Source organism: Gorilla gorilla, chromosome 6, assembly GCF_029281585.2.
Source record: "Gorilla gorilla gorilla isolate KB3781 chromosome 6, NHGRI_mGorGor1-v2.1_pri, whole genome shotgun sequence".
NCBI lineage: Eukaryota > Metazoa > Chordata > Mammalia > Primates > Hominidae > Gorilla > Gorilla gorilla.
The window spans coordinates 151,247,724-151,271,969 of NC_073230.2; the positions used below are offsets into that span (position 1 = coordinate 151,247,724).

The 24,246-nt window shown below is 42.6% G+C and overlaps 1 protein-coding gene across 1 annotated transcript in view; it reads left to right on the forward strand.

Moving 5' to 3' along the window:
- The window catches only part of MGAM (maltase-glucoamylase), a 152,343-nt gene extending 128,402 nt beyond the window's left edge, over positions 1–23,941 (forward strand). Inside the window, exons 98-116 of the mRNA XM_063708809.1 lie at positions 456–568; positions 1,675–1,800; positions 2,989–3,117; positions 3,373–3,483; positions 3,810–3,872; positions 9,106–9,240; positions 9,715–9,802; positions 10,606–10,744; positions 11,554–11,687; positions 11,811–11,845; positions 11,938–12,054; positions 12,755–12,903; positions 13,521–13,605; positions 14,779–14,835; positions 16,802–16,926; positions 17,991–18,079; positions 19,830–19,879; positions 20,469–20,639; positions 23,014–23,941. Coding sequence (XP_063564879.1) covers positions 456–568; positions 1,675–1,800; positions 2,989–3,117; positions 3,373–3,483; positions 3,810–3,872; positions 9,106–9,240; positions 9,715–9,802; positions 10,606–10,744; positions 11,554–11,687; positions 11,811–11,845; positions 11,938–12,054; positions 12,755–12,903; positions 13,521–13,605; positions 14,779–14,835; positions 16,802–16,926; positions 17,991–18,079; positions 19,830–19,879; positions 20,469–20,639; positions 23,014–23,091 — 1,994 coding nt within the window. The 3' untranslated portion in view covers positions 23,092–23,941. The remainder of the gene's footprint in view (positions 1–455; positions 569–1,674; positions 1,801–2,988; positions 3,118–3,372; positions 3,484–3,809; positions 3,873–9,105; positions 9,241–9,714; positions 9,803–10,605; positions 10,745–11,553; positions 11,688–11,810; positions 11,846–11,937; positions 12,055–12,754; positions 12,904–13,520; positions 13,606–14,778; positions 14,836–16,801; positions 16,927–17,990; positions 18,080–19,829; positions 19,880–20,468; positions 20,640–23,013) is intronic.
- Positions 23,942–24,246: the final 305 nt, after the last annotated feature.

Sequence of the window (24,246 nt, forward strand, 5' to 3'; positions counted from 1 at the left end):
TCAGTTACAAAATTTGAATTAGGGTAAAACTATGGGTCAGAGAAGTTAGTCTGGGGATTATGAGGGTGTATGGTATGTTGAAAAATTACCTATCGGGTACTATGTTTGCTATCTGGATGACAGGATTCATACCCCAAACCTCAGCATCGTGCAATATTCCCATGTAACAAATGTGAACGTGTACCTCCTTATCCAAAATAAAAGTTGAAATGTAAACATAATTTTAAGAGTAGAACAACAAAATATAGTAAAATACACCAAAGGAAACAAACCCAGGAATGGGACATTTAGACTTCCACTGAACTTCTTCAGTTCTATGTGAGTATGATAGAAAATACTGGCTGTTACTACTCTATGATAGGGAGGGTGCAGGAAGATGGAGAATGTGTGGATTTCAGGGGTGATTCGTGACGTGGAAAGTTTCCAGCTTGATTAGCATTTTTCTTCATTTTCAGATGTGACGTTCCAGCCCCTGCCTGCCTTGACATACCGTACCACAGGGGGAGTTCTGGACTTTTATGTGTTCTTGGGGCCAACTCCAGAGCTTGTCACCCAGCAGTACACTGAGGTAGGGAGAAATCAAATTGTTTATCAAGTACTTATATAGCACATTCTGGGTGCCAGAGCCCACATTCATTAGTATAACTCTCAGACGATAACTGGAATTATTGGTATTACTTGGAAAGATATTATAGAATAAGGAAAAATAAATACATTCTAATCATCATTAAATTTATAGCCTCTGTAAGCATTGCAGAATAGCAGAAGTTATAGTGGTACTAGTGGTGGTGATGGTAGTGATAGTAGTATGGTGGTGGTGGTATTTGTGGTTATATGGTGGCGGTGATGGTGATGATGGTGGTAGGGGCTGATGGTGGTGATAGTGATGTGGGAATGGTGATAATGATGGTGGTAGTAGTAGTGGTGTTGGTGATGGTGATGATAGTGGTGGGGGTGGTGTTGATGGGAGTGTTGGTGATGGTGGTGATAGTGGTGGTGATGGTGACGATGATGGGGGTGGTGATGGTTGGTGTTTGATGGTGATGGTGGTGGTGGCTATGGTGGTGGTAGTGGTGGTGACAGTGGGGTGGTGTGAAGAACATGGTGGTGGTAGTGGTGGTGATGGTGAAAATAGTGATGATGGTGGTGACCATGATGGTTGTGGCAGCAGCAGCAAACACTTATGTACTACCTACTGCACATCACTGATTTATTACTTGCTGCATGTTAGAGCACTTTGCACATAGTAACTCATTCAGTCTTCACAAAAGGACTGTGAGGGAGATGCTATTATTATACCCTTATTTACAGATGAAGAAACTGAAGCACTAAGAGATTAGTTAATTTTTGCCTAAGGTCACACAGCTAGCAGGACTGGAGCCTGTATCTAAGCCAGGCATTTTGCCTCTGATTCTGGGCTTCTTAACCAGTTACCTACAGTGTCTCTAGGAATGGAGTGAAATCAGCTTTTTCATAATTTTTAAGAAGGAGCTCAAGTCTAGCAGAAAGCTTTCTCTAAGTATCCTAGTGGCTCTATATCCTGTCAGTTTTGATGTGGAATTCAATTAGTTAGTTGTCTAGCTTGGGGCATGGAAAAATATTCTTATTACTTGATGTAAAACTTCAATGTGGTGCCTCTGTTCTGAGGACTAGTATTTTCTGTCTATTTTCTAGTTGATTGGCCGGCCTGTGATGGTACCTTACTGGTCTTTGGGGTTCCAGCTGTGTCGCTATGGCTACCAGAACGACTCTGAGATCGCCAGCTTGTATGATGAGATGGTGGCTGCCCAGATCCCTTATGTACGTTCTCAGTCATGGCTCTGGAGTTTCAAAACTAAGCCAGGTGCCTCTGTGTCTGGGTTCATTTGTCTAATGTTTGTGAGATTCTATAAAGACATAATGTTCTTTTTCGGACAATATCACAGTGAGCCTCACCCCAGCACAGTAATATAGGTAAGGGCACTTGTTTCCATCTTCTAGAGATGATAGCTCAAGACTTACTGTGATTTCCCAGAGAGGGAGATAAGCTGGCTCCAGGGCTCTTTCTGCTCTCCCATGCTTCCTTCCATTTCTTTCACTTGACTTCAAAACATGTAGTCAAAATGTCCTTGGTTCCATAAGAATAAATAATATCCACAGTTCTTTTACTTAATTCCTGAAAAAAACTAACCCCAAACCATCAGACCATTGTATATGTGGATACGACCTCAGTTCCCGCAGCCCTGGTGCTGTAGCACAGTGTCCCATCAGCTCTGAGCTAATCACTGATGGAATACACGGATCCTGGAATGGGTTCCAGAGGATGTACGCATGGAAATAAAGCTTATCGTTCACTGGAGGATGGGAGGGGACCCAGTCATCAGACAACTGATCCAATGTACCATCGCATATCTAATTTCATTCTACATTTCTCTTGTTTTACAATAGCTCCATTAGTGGAACATAGCGTTTCCATTAGTGGATAGTGAAATGCAATATTTCATTCTCCAGAAGAATGTAGTGTCTGATTTCCCTCAAGATTGGGTATTCCAAAGCAACTATACATTGTTGCTTTGTTTTGACTTGTTTTGCAGTAGATTTACCATCCACATTGTATTAGCCCTGGGTAGTTAATATTATTTTTTCTAAGCATGAACCACTGATACCAGGGGCAGCCTCTTGGGGGAGGTCATCACAATCACTCCTGATAGTGGCAGTTTACAAAGCACTGTCCATTCCAGTGTTCTTATTTATCCTCAGAATAGCCATCTTAGAGAGGCATTCTCATCCTATTTTATGCTGACTTTGATTTTTTTCTATCCTATCACTGAACATTTGAAAAATTAAGTGAATTTCCCAGCACCTGTACCTAACAAATGGCAGAGCTGGGACTTGAAAGCATCAACAAGAAGCTGTCTGGAATTCCACCATGGGTGGTGGAGGGTTGTTCTCCTATAAAGCTTGGGCGTGGACAGCAGCAGCCTGTCAGCTCCCCATGTCCTCCCGCAGGACGTGCAGTACTCAGACATCGACTACATGGAGCGGCAGCTGGACTTCACCCTCAGCCCCAAGTTTGCTGGGTTTCCAGCTCTGATCAATCGCATGAAGGCTGATGGGATGCGGGTCATCCTCATTCTGGTTAGTCCTGATGTGAATGTGTGCGGTCTGTTTGGGAGCAGGTATGGGTTTTGTCGGAGGAAGTGTTATACTTTATTTCCATGTTGCAAGTAGATAAATTGAAGTGCAGTAGGAAATGTGTATTTCCCAGGACTCACAAAAACTCTACAGTTCAGGTAGAAGCCAGCGAGTTCGCCCTGGAGGAGTTCTCCTTCATTCTGTTTCTCTTCATTCTGTGGCTTTGATTTTCCCAACTGACTTATGCTTTGATTTCAGGATCCAGCCATTTCTGGCAATGAGACACAGCCTTATCCTGCCTTCACTCGGGGCATAGAGGATGACGTCTTCATCAAGTACCCAAATGATGGAGACATTGTCTGGGGAAAGGTATAATCCTAAGCGATGATCCACTAGTCCCCAGCCTGAGGGTGGGTCACTGTTAGAGGGTCACGTGCCTGTGTATGTTATTTTTGGCCTTTTCTATTTGGGCCGTGAGGCCAGAAGCTCTCCTTTTCTCAATCAATATTTGTGGATACAGTTAATAACTCTTAAGTAATATAATGTGTTCTGGAATTCACTTCTCTTTTACATCAATCCTACATGATAATCAAAGTATTGCTCCTAGGAGCATGGTTTGTATAATAATTTATTAGGAAATACTATGTAAGGGAAATTGTCTAGTGCATCGCTACTGAACGTGTTTCTCTCCATAGGTCTGGCCTGATTTTCCTGATGTGGTTGTGAATGGGTCTCTAGACTGGGACAGCCAAGTGGAGGTAAAAGGGTGTTTGTAAATGTGGGTGGAGTCAGGGTTTGTAGGCAGGGGCAGCTGTTCCTGGGATTGTGGACATGCCTGTACCGTGGACATGGGCTTGGCAAGGGAGAAACACTTAGGGCATGTGTGTTGGGTGTCAGTCTGTGTGCCCATTACTTTATATGTAGTAATACTTTACTGGCCACTGGGATGTAGACATGTATTATTATCTTTGGGATTTAAGACCAGAGAGCTCAGATGACTTGCCCACGGTTTTAGGTGAAAGAGTGTTGATTTCAATTTCAAGGCTGTCAGATTACAAAGGCCCAAGAAATTTCCACTGGGTGACACCTCCTAGAAGTGGTATCTTTTCTCTGAACTGGTATACTTACTGTTGTTGCCTTGGTTATCCCTTTTAAACAGTCTTCTAACCTCAAAGACTGTTTAGGTCTTTTTTTCGTATATCTTTTTTTTTTCCATGAACACGTTTCTCCCTTTCCACACTGATAATTCCTCCTCTGAGCCCAATCCTTCCTTGGGTTTCTCAACTTTGCTTTTACCTCTCAGTTTCCAGCCTTACTGTAAAACTTGCTCTCTTCTGGGGATGGTTTGTTGCTTGTAATGGATCCAAGTAGCCCATGCTTCTGTACCTGAATTTTTTTCCGGATTCACTAAGCGTTTCTTGCTTGAATGAATACATGGCTCCTTACAGGTCTAGGAAGGCTACAGCCCCATCCTCTGGCCAAGATGTGTGTCTCCTGAACTGAGGCAGCCTGTGTGCTTTACTATCAATCGTTGTGACAGTACCCACAGGCAGGATTCTTAGTGCGGGGCCAAGGGCTTCCTGGAGACCAAGTACCTTGCCCTACCTCTGGAGCTGTTCTTCAATAATGCCTATTCTTTCTGGGCAGGAATTGTAGCAGGGCATGTGTAGCCTATGTGACCCCCACAGGAAAGCTGGGGAGACAAGGAAAAGGCCTCTTTTCTAGAACATCTGCCAGGAATTGAAGGGACAAAGAAGCTGACTTGTGCAGTCAGCAATGTGATATATGTTGTAGTGTCTAGATACTCTCTCAGGATCAAGTATTAATCAGACAAATATCCATGTTGTGGGCACAAATCCCAGCAGTTGTAATTCTGTTAGCAGCCACTCAGAAGTCCAGGGGCGAAGACCTCTTTTGGGAGTTCTTTCTACGTAATGTAGAATTGTATCCCATGGACAGAGGTGCAGGAGAAACATTGATCACCAGGAATGTGACTGGTAGGAGTTAGGCCAAATATTCATGCCTTATCCAGATAAGCTGGTTTTCAGGGCAAGTGGTGAGTCCTAGAGGGAAAGGCAGATATTAGACAGAACCACACAATCTGGAGCCAGGGACTGAGGCCTGGCACAGCTCTGATAGGGTAGGGAGAACAGATGGTACTGCAAACACGTGATGCATACTTCTCTGTTGTCAGTCTCTGGCCTCCTGGATCCCAGAGCCAGTTGGCAGCAGTAGCACTATTGATTTAAAATGAGACACACTTGGCACCAGGCTGCTTGGCTATTGGACTGCATGTCTTTATTTACTGTCAATAGATGCAGTAAAACAAAACAAACAAAACAGAAGCTGGGGCTGGTTTTGAAGATTGGCAAGAACGAGTCAGACTCAGTTCAAGGCTGTTTTCCTTATGTCTACTACTGAACAAGTATCTATCTATCTATCTATGTATATCCATGTACCCATCTATGTATTTATGTATGTATATATCTAGCTATCTATCTATCTCAATCTATCATATCTATGTATCTACCGATCAATGTATTAATTCATTCACCCACTCTATCTATCCATCCATCCTCTATCTATCTATCTATCTATCTATCTATCTATCTATCTATCTATCTATCTATCATCTACCTCATCTATCTGTATCTATCTATCTATCTATCCACTCTATCTACTCAGGTTATATCTATCTTTCTATCTGTCTGTCTGTCTGTCTATCTATCTATCTATCCATCCAGCCACCCTATTCATTTATGTCTGTCTGTCTGTCTGTCTGTCTATCTATCTATCTATCTATCTATCTATCTATCTATCTATCTATCTATCTATCTATCTATCATTCTATCCTATCTATCCATCATCTATCTATCTATCTATCTATCTATCTATCTATCTATCTATCTATCTATCTATCTATCTATCTCTACCTCTATTCATCCACTCACCCTATCTATCCAAATCCCTCTTCTATCTGTCTATCATTTATCTACCTATTTATATATCATCTATCTCTATGTATGTATGTATGTATGTATGTATGTATGTATGTATGTATCTATCTATCTATCTATCTATCTGTCTATCTATCTATCTATACTGTTCGAGGGAGAAGACCTAGCTTCCTGTCCTCTCGTCACCTCTCACAGAGAATCACTTGAAGCTTAGTGGTCCAAGCAGCCCACATGGACACAGGAACCTGCCCAGCCAGAGAAGTTCTGGGTCATGGGCTTCCTGACTTTTATCAAGTAGTCAGTATCAGAACCCCACAGTTCATCAGCCAGTAGGGGCAACACTGCCGTCCTGAGGCAATTTGGAAATCTGAGGGCAGTGTTGGTTATCATAGGGACACCAGAGGCATTCAGTGGGCAGTGGGCAGGGATGCCCATAGCTCTGATTTCAGGGAATTCTCCACAAAATATCTCTCACCTCAAACACCAGTTGTACCCCTGATGAAGAAACACTTCATTAGGGAGTCACAGAATCTGTTAGCTCATGAGAAATTCTTGGTAGATAGGATAATTGTAACTATTGGTTGGTACAAAGGTAATTGTGATTTTTGCCATTGAAAGTTATTAAAAGTAGGCCGGGCACGGTGGCTCACGCCCGCAATCCCAGCACTTTGGGAGGCTGATCACGAGGTCAGGAGTTCAAGATCAACCTGACTAACATGGTGAAACCCCATCTTTACTAAAAATACAAAAATTAGCCAGGCGTGGTGGCACGCGCCTGTAATCCCACTTAGGAGGCTGAGGTAGGAGAATCGCTTGAACCCGGGAGGCAGAGGTTGCAGTGAGACAGGATTGAGCCACTGCACTCCAGCCTGGGTGACACAGCGAGACTCCGTCTCAGAAGAAAAAAAAAGGAAAGAAAGTTATTAAAAGTAATGACAAAAACTTCAATTACCTTTGCACCAACGTAATATTTATATTATTAATAGTAAGACCCACTCGATGAAGCTGGTGAGGATGAAGCCACTGATGTCCAGGTCTGGCTTTACTGAATATAAAACAAACAGCCAACAGCCCCATGAGAAGCAGATTTCTGAGTCCAAAGCTCCAGCGATTTAATTCAATAAGTATGTGATGGGATCTAGGAATTGCGTTTTGTAGCATGCAGTGTGCCACAAAAAGAGTGCTAGGTGATCCTGAGGCCCAGTGTGTGGGTGGTTCTATCACTGTTTGAAGACTGGAGAAAGTGAAGGCAGAAGCCACAAAGGCAAGACTTGAATATGCACAGGTGTAAGGTAGAGCCAGCACCTTGGAGAACGGCAGAACATTTTTATGAAGTTGGAAGGGGTCATCCGAGCAGTACTTAGGGAAGTTCCTACATCATGGCTGGCCAGGTTCCCCATGTGTACCCCATATGGGATACAATTCTGACTCTGATGTGGCTGATAATCTCTTTATTCTAATTGTCCATCCCCCACCCATCCCATTGTTTCTAACCCTTCCTGATCTGGAGCTCTCTGTTTCTGGTGAAAGATTCTCTTTGTCAGGTTTCCTAGTTTCTACCTCCATTTCCTAACAAAAGGCATCCCTGGCATGCCCACTTCTTTCAAGATTCTCCGTGATGTGACCCACTGTCTTCTCACATCCTTGACAGCCAGACCTATGTAGGCTGATCTGTTTCTGTTTTCTCATGTTCCTTTTCTTGCCCTTTATGTAGACATATGGGTTCCTACCTGCCTTTTGTCTATTGTGTATAAGAACTGGAGCTCCCCAGACCAAGTCCTCATTCTGTTGCCTCCCCGACCCTCCTCACCAGCATTCTTTAGCTCTTTAACTCTTACAATGGTGTGATTATCATAAAGGAGGCTATTTACTGAGACATACAAAGGACCATAATGTTCCATAACAAGCAACATTTATTTGCTGCTTCTAAGTGGTGTGAACCCACCATTAAACAGTGAGTATATATTTTGTGTCAAGTTCTAAGCTAAGCATTGTGCAAAATATAAATATCACTCAGATGAATATAAAACAAGCTTCTTGCTCTCAAAAGTCTACAATGTAGTTAAGAAGTTGTATCTGGCTGGGCATGGTGTCTCATGCCTGTTATCCTATCACTTTGGGAGGCTGAGCTGTGTGGATCACTTGAGGTCAGGAATTTGAGACCAGCCTGAACAGCATGAGGAAACTACATCTCTACTAGAAATACAAAAATTAGCCAGGTGTAGTGGTGTGTGCCTGTAATCCCAGCTACTCAGGAGGCTGAGGCAAAAGAATCGCGTGAACCTGGAAGGCAGAGGTTTCAGTGAGCCGAGGTAGCACCACTGCACTCTAGCCTGGGTGGGTGACAGAGCAAGACTCTGTCTCAAAAAAAAAAAAAAAAAAAAAAAGAAGTTGTACCTTTAACCCATCTTGCAGGTTAAAACAAAAACACACCTGTTATTATCTGAAGAAAGATGAAAATAAGGGGAAGTTGATGCATCCTCTTTAAGTCCTCTCAATTTATCTTCCACACAGCTGTAGTTGTCATGTGATTCTGAAATGGTAGAAAACACTGAGGCGTACTTGTCTAATATCCGGAAATGTAATCTTATTCCTTCCTCCCCTCTCGCAGTGGGAATGACATAGGAGGGAGTCCCTGGGTGTTTCTTCCTAACCTATTACCATGCATCTCATGTCTGCAGTCTCTCCCTGGCTTTGTCTTTGAGGAGTGCATAGGAAATGGCAGGACTGACATAGAGGGTTGGGCATCGAGTACATGAGGTCACTAGTTCGGGTCATTGATTGTCATCGTCCACGTGTATATGAAGAGAACAGTTTTTGGATGTTTTCCAAATGCCGGGAAGGTGTTCAAATTGCACTAATTTCTCCTCTCATTCTACATTTCTCTAATAAGTTAATAACATTATTTAGGCCCTGTTCAGGCTGTCTGTCACCATGCAGTTGAAGTATTTGTGTGAGTTGCATTCTCAGTAAGTGCCTGTTTGCTGTCTTCTATATTTGTGTGGGACAAAGAAATTATATTTCTTTTTTATAGCTATATCGAGCTTATGTGGCCTTCCCAGACTTTTTCCGTAATTCAACTGCCAAGTGGTGGAAGAGGGAAATAGAAGAACTATACAACAATCCACAGAATCCAGAGAGGAGCTTGAAGTTTGATGGCATGTGGATTGTAAGTGTGTGTGTGTCTCTGTGTACCAGTGACACTTGTCTATCTTTGTGTGCCTACGTGTATGTACCACTGACCTTCAGTTAAGAGGATAGACATTGTCCAAGGAAGACTTTGGACATATCAGACACTTCTTCCTCTCAGGAGAGGAACAGCCCTGATAGCCCTCACACCTTCTACCAGACCTGACATTACTACTATAAAACCTCTGAGGCAATTGACTAGGAATTTCTTGGAACTTTCACTGCCTCACGCCCACCTTGAGAGAGATTTTTTTTTTAACCCTCTAGCCAGTTGTTCTGTAGGGGTGAATTCATCTTTCTAGCCAGTTCTCACCAGGATTTGATGAAGCTCCCAAGGCTGGCATCTACAGGGATTACTGGATGTTGAACAATTTATTCACTGCTTCCTTGGCTCAGAATTGGCAGGACGTAATTATCTTAAAAAGTGAGGTATGTCTGTGTTTGGCATTTCTAGGATATGAATGAACCATCAAGCTTCGTGAATGGGGCAGTTTCTCCAGGCTGCGGGGACGCCTCTCTGAACCACCCTCCCTACATGCCACGTAAGAAGCCTTGGCCTTCTTGATTGGCAGAGCCGTAATTGAAAGAAGGATTACACTGGAGGAGCCCGAGGCCAGGGGTGGCCCCACAGCTCAGGGCACATCCTCATGGCTGCTGTGGTTTACTGGGGACCAGAGACAAAAGCTCTGCACGCGCTTTACCCAGCTGGGCATGTGCAAGTGACTAGACTCATTGCACAAATTTTTTGAATTTGTCTAGAAAGCACTTATGAGTGGTGATGCCACCAAAGGGTTCTCACAGCTAGGCTTGTTAGTTTTTTAGGCTTATGTGAATTCCATCACGGGAATTTTTTGGTGTCATCAATGGGTGGAAATTATTGGCTTGCCTTTATTGTGGAGCTGATGGACTTTGGAGTTACACTTGGGTTCATATCTTGGCTCCAGAAATTGTTCTCTCTAGGAGTTTTGTGACTTTTCACAGATTATGCGATATTTCCAAATCTCAGTCTGCTAAACTGTAAAAGATAGATAATGAGATCTTCTTCATAGAATTATGGAAATAATTGGCAAGTCAAAAGCCTAAATCAGAGCCTGTCATGTAGTGTTTGACAGCTGTACGTTCTTCCTGACACCTCTGCTTCCTTCAGTGAACTTGATGTTGGAAACACAGCAGGCGCCATTGCAGCTCAGAGCTGGGGGCGCTGTGCTCATGTCTCTGGGGAGATGGAGAGCGACACAGGCAGGACTGAAGTTAGTCTTAAGATCCAGGGCCCAGTCCCTTGAAGAGAAGTCAGGGAGAAACAGAATCCGGGCTGGATTTCACCTCACCAATTCTTCCTCCTCAGATTTGGAGTCCAGGGACAGGGGCCTGAGCAGCAAGACCCTGTGCATGGAGAGTGAGCAGATCCTCCCAGACGGCTCCCCGGTGCAGCACTACAACGTGCACAACCTGTACGGGTGGTCCCAGACCAGACCCACATACGAGTGAGTCTCCGTCTCCCTTCTCCAGCTGTCACAACCTATAGCGATTGCCAGTGACTGACATAGCTCCCCTAGTTTTCCTTTCATTCCATTTCTAAGGATTAAGAAGATTCTTATAACTGTGTAATGATTCTTATTAGACAAACACTTACTGACATGGAGCCAGGCCCTGTGATTAAAAGGAGGAGGACAGATTTAAATAAGGCATGGTCCCACCAGTGAAAAGCTTAATGATCCTAGTGGGAAAGACTCACATGGAGACATCATAATGATCACAGAGGGCAGCCGGTGGTACTACAGCTTCAGTTACAGGAGGTGAAGGGAACACAGAGGACTGGGCATCTCTCCCCTTTATTTCAAAGTGAATCATCTTTGGAGATATTTTTATTTTTGGCCATTCTTGGTGGAGGGTAACTGGTATTGTACTGAATTAGCACAGTCCTGCTTTGCAAGCTCAATGAATAGTGTGAATTCTTCTAAGGACGATCTTATAATCTTCACTGTGTTTCTCCTCAAATATAGAAAACTAAGTTTTGGGGAAACCAATAGCAAGATTTAGTAATTCCTTACTATATTTGGGGCACTCCAGAGAGTTTGCTACAGTGAAGTTCTTTGTAAAGTGCTGTGAGAACACGTGACTCGTTATCTCCATCATCTGGGATCAGTGGAGCCTCTATTACAGCTCAGAGTCCCATGTTCCCTCCAATCACGCAGCAAACATTGACTAGGCTCAAGGGCTCTGGGAGCAGAAGCTCTATGGCCTTTGCTTCCTGGCGGTGCCCTCAGTTCACCTCCTTTTCCCCTCCAACCAGAGCCGTGCAGGAGGTGACAGGACAGCGAGGGGTCGTCATCACCCGCTCCACATTTCCCTCTTCTGGCCGCTGGGCAGGACATTGGCTGGGAGACAACACAGCCGCGTGGGATCAGCTGAAGAAATCTATCATTGGTGTGTGGGCTCCTTTCCAGGGCCTGTGCTGGTAGGGCAGGGAGTTGGGATCCTTGGGGAAGAGGTGAGGCAGCAGGTCGTGAGAGCGAGCCTGGTGTGACACAGCTGTGCTTCCCGTTGCAGGCATGATGGAGTTCAGCCTCTTCGGCATATCCTATGTGAGTGTCCTTGGGATCCTCCTAAGCACCAAGAAGGTGGGGACATCTTTCAGAAATCATCAGCGGGCTCCTTTCATTTCCTCTTGTTTCAGACGGGAGCAGATATCTGTGGGTTCTTTGAAGATGCTGAATATGAGATGTGTGTTCGCTGGATGCAGCTGGGGGCCTTTTATCCCTTCTCAAGAAACCACAACACCATTGGGACCAGGGTAGGACAGTGGCCCCTACCTCCAGTGTTTCACTTGAAACACAGCCTCCATTTCTGACCTAAAGTTAATGCAGTCTGTATTTCCTGTGATATCTTTAAAATTTTTTTTTTTTTCTTTTGAGACAAGGACTCATTCTGTTGCCTAAGCTGGATATTGCAGTGTTCCAATCATGGCTGAGTGCAGCCTTGACCTCTAGGGCTCAAGCGACTCACCTACCTCAGCCTCTTGAATAGCTGGGACTACAGGCACATACCAATGTGCCCAGCTAATTTTTGTGTTTTGTAGAGATGGGATCTTGCCATATTTCCCAAGCTGGTCTCGAACTCCTGGCCTCAGTCCCCGAAAATGCTGGGATTACAGGCATGAGCCACTGCACCTCTATAAATTGTTAAGCCCTTGGGTCTCAGTGAACCATATTCCTCAGTGTTCTTTAGGTTATTATTATGTTTTGCTCTTGTTGTTTAGGCAGAATTGTAAAAAATATACCAAAAAGAATGTCTTACAGTGAAATTTCATCAGCTGTCCTAGGAGAGCATCAGTGACCTTTTCCAGTCTATTAAGAATATTCTCTGGGCCTCATGTGTAGTTTTCTTTTGTTTAGCTGTGAGTGATCTTCAACTGGAGTATGCTTTCGGTGACCTTCTTAAATCCCCTAGAAATTCCAGGGCAAGCTCCCAACACTGTTCTCTTTCTCCTTTAGAGACAAGACCCTGTGTCCTGGGATGCTGCTTTTGTGAATATTTCCAGAACTGTCCTGCAGACCAGATACACCCTGTTGCCATATCTGTATACCTTGATGCATAAGGCCCACACGGAGGGCGTCACTGTTGTGCGGCCTCTGCTCCATGAGTGAGTGTCCAGCAGGGATCCCAATGCCTAATGGATGGCTTATTACATTCTATATGGTGACAGTTGAATTATTCCAAATTAAAGACATGATTGCCTTTTGACATGAGCTCTTCAGGCGCAGACCATACTTTATTACTCTCTTTAGCACAGTGCCATACATGCCTTAGGTCATTAATAAAAGGCTATTGATTGAAGGAGCAAAACTGAAATGATACAGTATAGCATATAATAATTTCTTTCTAATTTGGCTGTGCAAAGGCCTATCTATCTTTTGTAGCAGTTTGGTTATATGTAGCCAGATCACAGGAGAAGGATTTCAGGAAGAGATTTGAGGGAAAAGGGCCATCCTTGCACTTGAAGTTTGCCATGGTTGAGAAATGGGGCAAGTATTTTACAGGAGAGAACACATCTACATCCCAGCATTTCTGAAGTTTGAGGCACATCCCATGGGGAAAGCAGAGGCTGGGTGCTCCTGATGAAGCTAGGCCTAGGAAAAAGGCAAGGATGGCTCAGGGGCAGCTGGATTTCCGATTTGGATCTGAACTTGAGGAGCTTCTTCAGAGTGTCGGGCTGGGGCTCTGTTGGGCTCTGTTGGGCACCTTCATTTCCCTTTCCAGGTTTGTGTCAGACCAGGTGACATGGGACATAGACAGTCAGTTCCTGCTGGGCCCAGCCTTCCTGGTCAGCCCTGTCCTGGAGCGCGTGAGTATGGAGGCCTCCGATGAGGGGAGGATCCCAGCTGTGAGGCTTGGGGAAAAGGACGAGGAGAAGAGGCCTGAGCTGGTGGGGGTCCTGAGACATGGTTTCTTATTCTACCTGTGTCTCTTCCTCTCTTTCTGAGCTGAAGTCCATCACTTAGGTGTTCTGGGCCTCAGCTCCTTCATCTTTAAAATGAGCCTAACAATTCTGGTTCACAGGATGATGAAGAAGAAAACACCTCATAGTATATTCAATGACACAATCGTTTCTTCGTTAACTAAAATAAGGAATAGAAGATCAGATGGGGGCAGTATTGTAAAGAATTCATAACAGTCCTCTAGCACTATTACAACTTTTCAGAAGGATTGCTTGGCAATGTGTGTGTACTTGTATTGCTGCTGGCTAACCCTTCCCTTCCTCTGCAGGAGCTCCTCCCAGCAGTAAAAGCCATTTCTTTACCTCTGTTGTTGATTAGGCTTCTGATTAAAATACCAGTTAATTGCACCTTCCCAAAATCTTTTTTTTTTTTTTGAGACAGAGTCTCGCTCTGTCATCCAGGCTGGAGTGCAGTGGTGCTATGTCAGCTCAGTGCAACCTCTGCCTCCCAGGTTCAAGTGATTCTCCTGCCTCAGCCTGCCGAGTAGCTATGACTACAGGCACATGCCACCATGCCTGGCCAATTTAAATTTTTTTTTTTATTTTTAGTAGAAACAGCATTCCACCATGTTAGTCAGGATGGTCTTGATCTCCTGACCTCATGATCCTCCTGACTCGGCCTCCCAAAGTGCTGGGATGACAGGCGTGAGCCACCGTGTCCAGCCCGCAAATCTTATGGTACCCGCAGAATTTTTTTCTGCCCCACACACAACCTCAGTTGTTTGTCTCTTTAAGAGGGAATGGCGTAAGCCTATTTCTATAAGCAAATAGTGATTTTTTTTTTTTCCCGAAGTCCTGGGTACCAAAGTGCTTTATGAAAGCCACTTGTTTTTGGGTAGACAGATCTGTCCTGTTTGAAAAAGGAAAAGGGATGGAAGGTTTCCTCAATAGGTGACCTCCTGGGACATGAGGCAAGTGGGCCCAAGGCCATCCAATTATTTAACTTCTTTCCTAAGCATTTTGGTTTCTCTGTCCTGGAAAATGGTGCCACTGCCACACCTTGTTTATGTTTCATTTTAGAATGCCAGAAATGTCACTGCATATTTCCCTAGAGCCCGTTGGTACGATTACTACACGGTAAGTTTTTCTGAATGTTTATATAACATAGGGAATGTGGTAGAGAGTACAAAGGCTTTAGATCCAATAGACCTTAGGTCAAATGCTGGCTCTGTAACCCACCTGCTGTGTGGTCTTAGAGAAGCCACTTTAACCCTTGTAACCTCAGTTTTCTCACCTCCAAGTGGAGTAAGACCACTTCCCTCATAGAACTGTTGTGAAATAACACATAAAGCATCTCACTGAGGTTTTTCGTGGGTGTTCTCTTTGTGTTAATTTTTAATATTTTCTTATATCACTGCTATTTACAATGTTGTGTAAAGGCAGATGCTTTTGAGATTGTGTTGCAAACTATAGTTTTGTTTTTAATGTTTATATCTTTACCTGCTGTAAGTTTGTAAGCATAGAGGACTTTTTGTCTCTCTCTTTTTATTAAATATCTCCTTCCATAGCATAGATGCTCAAAGAAGGGCACTGCACATAATTACCTAAGGTAAGCAAGTGATTAGGCAATGTGCAAAACACACACAGAGGTATGGGACCCAACCCTTGTGAGTCTAAGCAGTGCAAGTGCATTTAGAAATGAGGAAGCAATGAAGCGCTCCTTGCCGCATAGTTTCTGTGCTATTATGTTCCTCAAAGACTTATCTGGGAAGCCAGGGTCTTCCAGGGCAGCTCTGGGGTGGTGATCTCTTGCTGGGACCCTGACAAGTCAGACCCTGATTCTTGGGGTAGAATCAAAGAAGGCATTTCCTTGGTCTCTAATGAGGCCTCTTCTTCTGACTTTCTGAGGAGAACATCGTTGAGGGCTGGAAATACAGCAAAGGGGTACAAGCAGGGATACAGGAAGCAGAGCATGTGCTGGCCCCTTTCATCCAAGGGGATTGCAGTGCGATTAGGTGAAAACTGGAGAAGGATGTGCATTTTGTTCCTTCTCTTCTCAGTCCATTGGAGCCCAAGTCCTCTCCGCTGCCCCAAACTCTCCTTCCTGTTCCTAGTCTGAATCTGCCCTTAGGGTGGTAACATGTTAAGGCTCTGCTATGTGCGTCCCAGCCAGGTGTTTCCCAGGAAGAGGTGGCCAGCTTTCTTTACGTGAGACTGGCCTTTGTCCTGAGTGTGCATGTTGAGTCTCCCATTCACTAACAGAAGATGTCTTTGGTTGAAGAGGAAAAGACAAAAGAAATCATGGAGCAAGCTATTTAGAAAAAGATGAAATTTTGATGTTTAATTAAAATGAAGATGAATTTTATAGTTACGATTAATGAAGAAGTGTCACCTTAATTAATCTTCCCAAGTTTGGATAACTATTACTCATTCTAGAGCACAAGCTGGCAAAAACTATGGCCCACAGCCAAATCTGGTTGTTAGCTGATTTGCAAATAAAGTTTTATTGGAACACAGCCATGCATATTTGTTTGCTTGTTGTCAACAATAACTGCTTCTTACCTGTAAAGTAGCAGCTCTGAAATGAGAGGATTTTGCCTACCAGGGGACATTTGGCAATGCCTGGAGATATTTTTGGTTGTCACAACAGGGTGGGGGTGAGGAGGTGATGCGGCTGACATCCGAGGATTCTGCTAAATATCAGAAGGCACGGGATAGCCCCATCACCAGAGAATTGTCTGGCCCCAAATCTCAATAGTGCTGAGACTGAAAAGCCCTGCTCTAGTTGAGAACATGTAGGATGGAAGGATGGTCCCTTAGGTTCTGATACAGGTGAGAGAGTAGCACCTCCTCCTGTCACACATCAGGCAAATGTAGTTTGTACAGTGGAAGCAAAGGCAAGAGACCCTAAGAAGATATTATAGCAGCCTTGCAAGATTTCTTGCAGCACTGGGTGAATGCAGAATGGGTAATGGCAGGTGTGTTGCAAAGGGTGATGAGCAGGCATAAGTTCAGAAGGGAGGATGAGATGTCTGGTAGGGTGCGTTGTTCAGGGAGGGGCCTGTCCTCTCCTTAGTCATCTCTTACCTTCTTCTGCCCCCAGGGTGTGGATATTAACGCAAGAGGAGAGTGGAAGACCTTGCCAGCCCCGCTTGACCACATTAATCTTCATGTCCGTGGGGGCTACATCCTGCCCTGGCAAGAGCCTGCATTGAACACCCACTTAAGGTAAGTGACAGGACTCAGGTTTTCCTTTACATGTCATTTAGCTCAACCATTTGTAATGAAGTCCACCAAAATGTAAGCATCACTCTCAAACCCACATGCAATTCTACTCGACACTTGTTTTTTCTTTGTTTGCTTGTTTGTATTTTAACCTTTTTCAGACTCTATACTCTTCGACTAATTATTAACAGCTCTTTTATGTCTAAGTGGGTGAGTTGATAGGTGTAAGAGTGTCATCTTTCAATCTCCCAATTGAAATGGAAGTCAAAATAGGAGCAACCACGATTCATAATAGTTTCAGTATACTATTGGGTCTGATTGAATATTTCCTAATAAAACTATTGCTGAAAAATTGTTTATTCCTCTACAAGATGTTAAAATTCTAGATCAAAGTCTATGTATAAATTAACCATAGCTAACATCCAGTGAGTGCTTGCCCTGTGCCTAGAACTATATGAATACGGGCATTTCCATGTGGAAATCATCTATTTTTTCTTAGCAAAAGGAAAACATAAATTCTGTGAGGTTAGTATTGTTACCACCATTTTATAGATGAGCAAAAAGGCTAAGTGATTTGCTCAGAGTCACACAGCTACTAAGTACATGAATGCGGACTAAAATTCACATCTCTCTGGTATCAATACTAACATTCTTAGACTCCCTATTCATTTGTTTCTAAAGATTTAAATAAAAATGAAGAACTTAGGACATTTGAAAATAGAACTCCCTCTATATGTTTCGGATATTAGGTCATGAAAACAGATTTTCAGCATCAGGATTTTCCTTTCAAAAGGAAAAGAAAGAACCCAGTTAGTTTGGTTGTCATTACTTTAAGAGCCTTAAAGGAGAATCCTCTTGATTCATTCACTAATTCATTTGTTCATGATATGAAGTCATACAGCCAGACAGAGACAGAATTAGAACTAAGCCACAAGTCTCTTGAATTCTAGTATGCAGTCTTTATCCCCCGAAGCACTTCCCTTTGCTGCTTTATGTTTGTATGTAAACTCTTGGTTTGTGGCTGTGGCTTTACTTTTAGCTAATGCCTCTCTCCCTGCTCACTGCAGCCGCCAGAAATTCATGGGCTTCAAAATTGCCTTGGATGATGAAGGAACTGCTGGGGGCTGGCTCTTCTGGGATGATGGGCAAAGCATTGGTGAGTAGAGGTTGCCTGAGATTCATGCTGATGGCACTGACTACATTCCTGGATTATCTTACAGGCCTGCTTTCACCTTTTCCCTATTACAACAATTTTGCATTTTAAAATATAATCATTTGTTAATTCAAGGGTATAATCCATATTGGACATGATCTTTATTCCTCGTGTAAATGAAGCTCAGTTCTGAATCACCTCCCATTATGCAACCTTTGTAATCCACTATAGAAGGTAGCAATATGGGAGCCATGGGGAAAGTTTATTTGTAGCCAGCGGAGATAAACTTTCATAGGATTTATGGTCAAGGACACATTCCCGAATTACATGGTTTACTGTCCCAGTAAGAGGGGTAATACCTCTATCAGTTGTATTATTTATGGGATATTTTCTATTAGGAGTTTATAGGAATTGGTAAACTCTCAGGAGGATTGCTCAAGAAATTATTAGCTATTTCTAGACAAGTGCTATCCAATAGAACTTTCTGCAGTGATGACAATGTTCTATATCTTCTGCTGTTCAATATTGTATCTAGTAGGCATATGAGGCTATCGAGCACTTGAAATGTGTGACAAGTGCATCTGAAGAATTATATTTTTAATTTTATTCAATCTTAACAAGCTTAAATTTAAACAGTTACATTTTACTAGTGACTGCTATCTTAGACAGCACAGTTCTAAGGGATAGCCAGTGGCAACTAACTGAGTGGTGAGTCATTTAGAAAAGGGCCAGCACAGTCGGGCTCAGTGCCTCACGCCTGTAATCCCAGCACTTTGAGAGGCTGAGGCAGCCGGATCACCTGAGGTCGGGAGTTCGAGATCAGCCTGACCAACATGCAGAAACCCCCTCTCTACTAAAAATACAAAAAAATTAACTGGGCATGGTGGCACATGCCTGTAATCCCAGCTACTTGGGAGGCTGAGGTAGGAGAATTGCTTGTACCCAGGAGGCGGAGGTTGCAGTGAGCCGAGATCATGCCATTGCACTCCAGCCTGGGCAACAAGAGCGAAACTCTGTCTCAAAAAAAAAAAAAAAAGAAAGAAAGAAAGAAAGAAAGAAAAGAAAAGAGAAAGAAAAAGAAAGGGGCCAGCACACAGGAAAGAGTGTGACAGCCACAAGGGCAGGGTGTAGGATGGGAATACTTGAAACCAAGCTATTGACTAGTTCACCTTCACCGGCTGTGCTGAACTTCATATTCTTCCTGGGCCTGTGGCACACATTTAGGATAAAGGACAAAGAAGGCTTTTCTTTGATCATCTTTGTTCTCTGGAGATCACATTTTTAAATTTGCCTAATACCTCAAGATAAACCCACCAAGACACCAGTGTTGGTGTTTGCATATGTATATGCATATAAATGTATGTGCGGAGATGTGTACATACAGCAAAAGAAACCTGGAAATTCTGAGCTGATTAGGAAGATGCTGGGATGGTAGACCACAAGGAAGAGAAGTGACTTAAAAATGGTGTCAGGAAACTGTGTTATATGAAGTGACTCTGTCAGACAGATGTGTCTATACACATTCATTTCAAGCATTTTGTGTAAACTGAGTGTGGGTGCAGGGTTTGATTAGTCTCCATAAAGAGCACTTACATTTTAAAATAGAACACTCAAAAGACAGAAATAAAAACAAAGATAAGCCTTACTCTCTCAAACAAGACAAGTAGGCAATTAGAACAGCATTTATATATTCTATAGCATAGAGTTCTACAGCACAGGTCCAGGCCATGTTTATCTTGTTTTTTGTTTGCAGATACCTATGGGAAAGGACTCTATTACTTGGCCAGCTTTTCTGCCAGCCAGGTGAGTGTGACTGATATGAAGTGAGAATAGGGTTCCACTGGCTTAGGAGGATGCTGAATATCATAAGGGCATAAAATACCACCTAGAATTTCTTCATTGCTCATCTTGCTAATTCACATTCTTCTACTTGTCTAGACTTCCGGTGGAAATTTACTATGCTCCCAGGAGGCTTTCTGCAATTAAACCTATCCACATCTCATCAGTAATGATCATTATTCTAGTTTACCATGTTACAGGTGGATGGGCTGTTTCTGTTATCTAGCCCTTGTTCCTGAGTTGCCTTGGAATGGTCTGCACATTTTGTGATTCCTCCACCTGTAGAATATAAGTATCTTAACAGCTGAGACTTTTTGTCTCCTATAGAGTTCAGGGCAGTGCGAAAGACCCTGTAGCTGCTTGTCAATGCAAAGTGGATGGGAGTTGGCAATAGGACATAGAGTGATGAAATCATGATTTCCATGATCCAAAGATACAAGATGGTGACTCTGAAGTTGTCTTACTTTATGATCTACATTTGTGCCTAAAAAGAGGTTGGAAAAATTTGAACTAATTCTGCTATTATATTTTTCTTTTATCTCCAATTCGACAGAATACGATGCAAAGCCATATAATTTTCAACAATTACATCACTGGTACAAATCCTTTGAAACTGGGCTACATTGAAATCTGGGGAGTGGGCAGTGTCCCCATTACCAGTGTCAGCATCTCTGTGAGTGGCACGGTCATAACACCGTCCTTCAACAATGACCGCACGACACAGGTTTGTGACCAGCAAAAAGTGCGAATGGTATTCTCCACCCTTAATATGCCTAGTGCAGTGCCTGACTGCTTCCCTTCCAAATGATGCCCTCTCCTGCCAGGCCCTCCGGGAATCCCTGAGTTTTCCATGTGTTAGGAATGGACCACATGGAGATGAATGAAAAATCATGGTTTATCATCATTTGGAATCCATGGCCTGGATTCTTACTTTCCATGTTTGTCTTCTTGTCTGCAAACCTATGTAAAACTTTATCTTGACTCCCTCACCTCTGCCTCAGAGATCAACTTCCCAAACAGGTTGGAACTATCATATTTTATCAAATGTGATACCATCAGTGAAAATTGCTTCATTATTTCATGTGCCACAAAGAAAGAAAAAAGGATGACAAAACTATGATAGAATGCTTCCTTATCACTCAATTTTTTTTTTTGAGACGGAGTCTCACTCTGTTGCCCAGGCTGGAGTGCAGTGGCATGTGATCTCAGCTCACTGCAAGCTCTGCCTCCCAGGTTCATGCCATTCTTCTGCCTCCCAAGTAGCTGTGACTACAGGCGTCTGCCACTATGCCGGCTAATTTTTTGTATTTTTAGTAGAGACAGGTTTTCACCGTGTTAGCCAGGATGGTCTCGATCTCCTGACCTTGTGATCTGCCCGCCTTGGCCTCCCAAAGTGCTGAGATTACAGGCGTGAGCCACTGTGCCCGGCCTCAGATTTTTATAATAAACTTATAGAAAGTTTTTGAAACTTCTTTAGACATAAACTTTTACCTATGTATTTCAATATTGTAAGTGATAATATGGAGGAAAATGTTGAGTGGAGATACATTGATGATTCTGCCTCGACGTAATTTAGAAGAGGTAGACCCTAAATGTGAAGAAGCACTAGAAATAGCTTAACCAACTTGTATCGTATTTAAATTGTACTATTTAAATTCGTATTAAACTGTTTTATTTTATTATTTAAATAGTTTATTGTATTTATTATTTTTTAGAAGAAAAATATGTGTTACAAATTGGTTAAGATATTTCCTCTGTACTGCAAAAGGTGTGGGTGATTCAGCATTTTATAAAAATTCTTCCACTAGTGTCTATGAAGTTTTTTTCTGAGCCACTAACACACTTTATATACATTTTCATCCTAGTGCTTTCTTGATGTTACTAAATATTCCTTCCTGTAATAATCCTTAAATGTTTTCAGCCCATCCATTCATAACACAGTAATAGCAATGAAGCTTACACGGGCACAGACAATAACAATTATGCCATGAGTGCTGCTTGGCTCACAGTAATTCTATGGTTGTCGATTACAAGACACGCTCTTGTCAGATGAATGTTAAATATGTGAAAAATCTGTACCTTGGGATTAATGCAGTGTAGTGGTCCTGACACTTATCATCCCGATGGTAAATGAAACTTTCTTCCTTGTGTGATTACTTATTATTTTTTTCCTGAACTTTTTTCTTTCATAATCCTTCCTGATGATTAAGCCTGAAACAAAAGTTTTCTTTCAGTTTTGCATTCTTTACAGTTATTTCCTCATACTTGTGGTTTTCTTGTCAACAACTTCCCCAACTATACCATAAAGGACTTTGCCCAATCCTGTTGCTGACCAGCTCAGGGACAGACATGCAAGCTGATGAGGGCACATGCAGTGAAACCTTCTTGACAGCATCTGCCTAGGAAGAAGCAGGAATAGTGGACTCTTGCTGGGCAAACACTGGGGTGCTATATATAATAGGATAGGAGAAGGAGGAAACAGAAGGATGGTGCCAAGGAAAATCAACACCTCAGTAGAATGGAAAAGAGGGCATTCTCTCCAGTTTGTGCAGTTGTTTCTCTTCAGCGGTTGCATATTGAACATTTTTTTTTTTTTGACTGAGTCTCTGTTGCCCAGGCTGAAGTGCACTGGTGCAATCTTAGCTCACTGCAGTCTCCGCCTCCCAAGTTCAAGTGATTCTCCTGCCTCAGCCTCCCTAGTAGCTGGGATTACAGGTGGCCGCCACCACGCCTGGCTAATTTTTGTATTTTTATTAGAGCCGGGGTTTCACCATGTTGGCCAGGCTGGTCTCAAACTCCTGACCTCAAATGTTCCATCGACCTGGGCCTCCCAGAGTGTTGGAATTACTGGCGTGAGCCACCGCACCCGGCCCATATTGAATTATTTAAAGGCCCATCTCTACCACTGAATAATCTTTGTACTCTAAAAAATTAGAAAACACCCTTCTCATCTGAAACTTTGAAGGCAGTCTTTTAACTAGACAATACAATGTAGAAGTATTAGGGGGTTATTTGGACCGGATACTTGCACCTGATTTATTTGCATGCAGGAAATTTCAACACCGGATGCCCAATTCTTTTCCTTTGGTTCCTAACAGGTATTAAGCATCGATGTGACTGACAGAAACATCAGCCTACATAATTTTACTTCATTGACGTGGATAAGCACTCTGTGAATTTTTACAGCAAGATTCTAACTAACTATGAATGACTTTGAAACTACTTATACTTCATACTCATAAAAATTATTGTGTGTTGCTAATTTGTTCATACCCACTATTGGTGAAATATTTCTGTTAATTTTGTTATATGTTTTTTGTGTGAACCCTAAAGGTTAAACCTTAGCCCTGTGGGATAGGCAGTTAGGGAGGTGTGGAAAATCTATGCATTACCTTAATGTCTCTGTGTGGTTAGTATGGTAGTGACTGTTCATCATATGACATTTACTGAAGATGAACTGGGTCCATGATGAAGTGTGTTTATGTCCACGTTTGTAATCATAGAATGGACCCCATTCTTTTGTTAAATACACAAGAGAAAGCTTTCCGTGACAGTTCCAGGTCTTGAAGCTAATCAGCATCTCAAGAAAGTATCCAGAAAGAACCTCTGCTAGTTGGTTATAGGTGGCGGGAGGAATAATATACCTAATTGGTTATAGGTGGGGGGAGCATGATAAGCAAAGAAAAGGCAAACACAAGGAAAGATCAGATGAAACAGAAGATGATAGTAAAAGTGATCCTAAGAATATAATGTAAAATTGTCAGCAGCCTCATGGGGAGGAGAAAGGAAGAGTCAACTCACCTGAAGAAGAGGGTCTTGAGAAATCCTTAGCATAAAGGGCTACTGGTGAGATTGAGATCTGAGCAGGCAAAGCTCAAAAGAGAGTTTGGAGGTTAAAGATAATTTATTTTTGCAGTAGTGTGCTTTGAAATGTGTAAATCTTATTTCTAATATATATAACCGCATTTCACATAAAAATATGCAATTTATATGCCAGATAAAAATAAAACAAGTGAATTTGCAAGTGATTTTGAATTTTGTGCTATTTTGACCATGAGTAATCTCTGTTTGGGGTTAAGGTTCTTGTTTAGCAAACTCTTACGAATTTGTCTTTCTGGTTCTCTTCGGCATCACAGAACCTGCAGCCAAATCCACCAATAGGATGATAACCTTTATAATTATCCTTTTTCTTACATCTCTGCAAGGAGTCTTTTATAAGATGTAGGTTTGTGGAAGGGTCTATTGATTACTATTTTAATCATCATAGCAGTTGCTATATTTAGGAAAATACCAACTCCAGTAAAAATAGGAGTTGCAACCTTCTTGCTTAA